A 2,407-nucleotide genomic window follows, 5' to 3' on the forward strand; every position below is an offset into this window, starting at 1 on the left:
ATTATTATTTTTGATCTAGTAATTTGTTGTATGCTTCAAATTGAAAATGACAAGATTAAACACAAAGATGTATTTCGCAAATGAAACTTAATTTAGTAAACAATTATTATTACATTAATGTTTATGACAAAATGTCATAAACATTAACATTTGACATATTTTGTCATTGTCACTGTAATGCCATCCTGCCCCCCCCCCCCCCAACTTTCCTCTGCCCCAGGGGGGCAGTACCACCCACTTTGAGAACCAATGGTTTACATGAAGATGAGATAAAGGAAAAACATTCCATTGTGTATTCTCTTTACAAGTCTAAACTCTGCATCACTATAAGAGTGTTATTTAGATATTTGCCTTCTTTTTTCAGTGGTGCACCAAAATGCAATACAGCCTTTTCAAAAAAAAAAAGTTTCAGGCAAACTGTAACCACACATATTTCTGACTAGAGTTGCCTTTAGTTTGCTAGGAATACAGACAGGATTTTCAAGAGTGATAAAACTTTAACTGAAAACAGTTGATAATGTTGTATGCTAGAGGATGGAAGTTGACATACTGTATACATCATTAAAATACTATGTTAATAATAATAAAGTTTCTGACTACACTGTAACCACAACTAGTCAAAATAGCTCCTTATTGCAAGGATATGGAGAAAAACACATTATAAGTTTTAATACAATTCTAATTGTATTAAATCACATACTGAAGCTGGATTCATTAGGTCTACATGAATGAAAGAAATTATGCAGTTCTAGGTAATAGAAAATAAGAAGGCATTCCTTTCATGAAGATACAGAAAGTGACATTTAATTAATGTCTACTGGGAGCCAATAATGCTATAATGCTGTTTTTATATACAAGTTTTCATATACTGTAATTTCATGTAAATTTTAATACTATGATTTGTTGGATTTTTTGAAAAATAAAACCAAGTCACCTATCAGCACTGGACTGTGTAACTAAATAAAGGCAAAATGGAATAGGAGAATACATAAAAAGTTCTTCAGTGTACTTTGTCCATTTACAACATATTCTATAGTGCATAGATATACCAAAATAAAACAAAACAGAGATTCAGCCATACAACATTTTGTCAAGATCTGTACAGGGTAATGAAGATACCTGTAAATTCTGAAGTTAAGAAACAAAATACCATTAAAAAAATAGAAAATCAGTTCTTAACAAAACTATGAAAGTGATAGTTTATAAGAATATATTAATCTATAGAGCAGTTCATATCAAAATTCCTGAGAAAGTTTAGATTGGACTTCTGAGTGAAAACTAACAGTGTCAGCCTGAGACAAAGAAAATTTTTCATTATTAACTGCCTCAGTGCTGTCATTCCCCTGACATTCCATTTCTTCCCCAGAGTCAACTGAAAGGTCATATGCAGAGGTGTCATCTGAAGGACAGGTCTTCCAGTCTCCATTTGTGCAAATAAAATTGTTATTGGTCTCTTTCAGTTTACCAGGACTGGTAATCAACAAATTTGCATGCTGTTTTTCAGGGGCAGCATTACTTTCCATAGGGATATTGTTTTTGATAGTGCTTTCTATGTCCATTGCTTCACATAAAAAAGTTTCAAATCCAGAATCCTTTTCATTTTGTGCAATTGCATCACCTTCACCTGTTAAAAGGGACAGGGAAAATATAGAATGTAATACAATATTTAGGAAACTTAGCAATGAGTATATATAACAAAGAACATCATAAGTTAAAACAGACTTAAGAAGTTCTGTAACTCAGAAGTGAAATACCAGAGGCCTTAGTATCACTGCTGAAGTCAGAATCTGACATGTAGAGTAGATAAGAATTCTCAGACTCCTGACACTGGCGCTCAAGACACTCCTGACACTGAAGAGGGGACTTATCTGGCCCACGAGGATGTCCTGTGTTTTGGGATAAAAAAATAACATGTTTATGTATGATTGCTGGTCAGTTTTCAACTCCAGAAAGAACTACATATATTCCTGTACATTAAGATGTTTAAACTATTATCAAGGGTTACTTAGTTTTTTAAAACTTCAGGAAAGACTACTAAAGACTGTTCTACATTTTAAACATTTATTGCACTGTAACTATAGGCTCAATTAATTCATATTATTTGTTTAGTTTCATTTTGAAAGATCCTCTACAATTGAATCTCTGCTGATACTTTGAATTACATTTCAGTGTATCCTGCTCACTGCTAGGCTCCAGTACTCAAATCCATCCTATTCCACTATAACTACAATTAGAATTATACACACTGATGGTCTCATTATATTATTCCTGACACTGTTAACACAAAGTATGTAAATACAGTAGCAAAACATGTATATCACAAACATATAAAAATAAGTAAAACATGTATATCACAGACAATTTTGGGAAGAGATCCTTTCCAACATGGCCTACCTTTACATTTGGC

At 32.7% G+C, this 2,407-nt stretch overlaps 1 protein-coding gene across 1 annotated transcript in view; it reads right to left on the reverse strand.

The window, feature by feature from the left end:
- Positions 1 to 685: 685 nt before the first annotated feature.
- The window catches only part of LOC119592539, a 6,579-nt gene continuing 4,857 nt past the window's right edge, over positions 686 to 2,407 (reverse strand). Inside the window, exons 6-7 of the mRNA XM_037941403.1 lie at positions 1,755 to 1,886; positions 686 to 1,624 (exon numbers count right to left, since the gene is read on the reverse strand). Coding sequence (XP_037797331.1) covers positions 1,236 to 1,624; positions 1,755 to 1,886 — 521 coding nt within the window. The 3' untranslated portion in view covers positions 686 to 1,235. The remainder of the gene's footprint in view (positions 1,625 to 1,754; positions 1,887 to 2,407) is intronic.

Source organism: Penaeus monodon, chromosome 30 (assembly GCF_015228065.2).
Source record: "Penaeus monodon isolate SGIC_2016 chromosome 30, NSTDA_Pmon_1, whole genome shotgun sequence".
NCBI lineage: Eukaryota > Metazoa > Arthropoda > Malacostraca > Decapoda > Penaeidae > Penaeus > Penaeus monodon.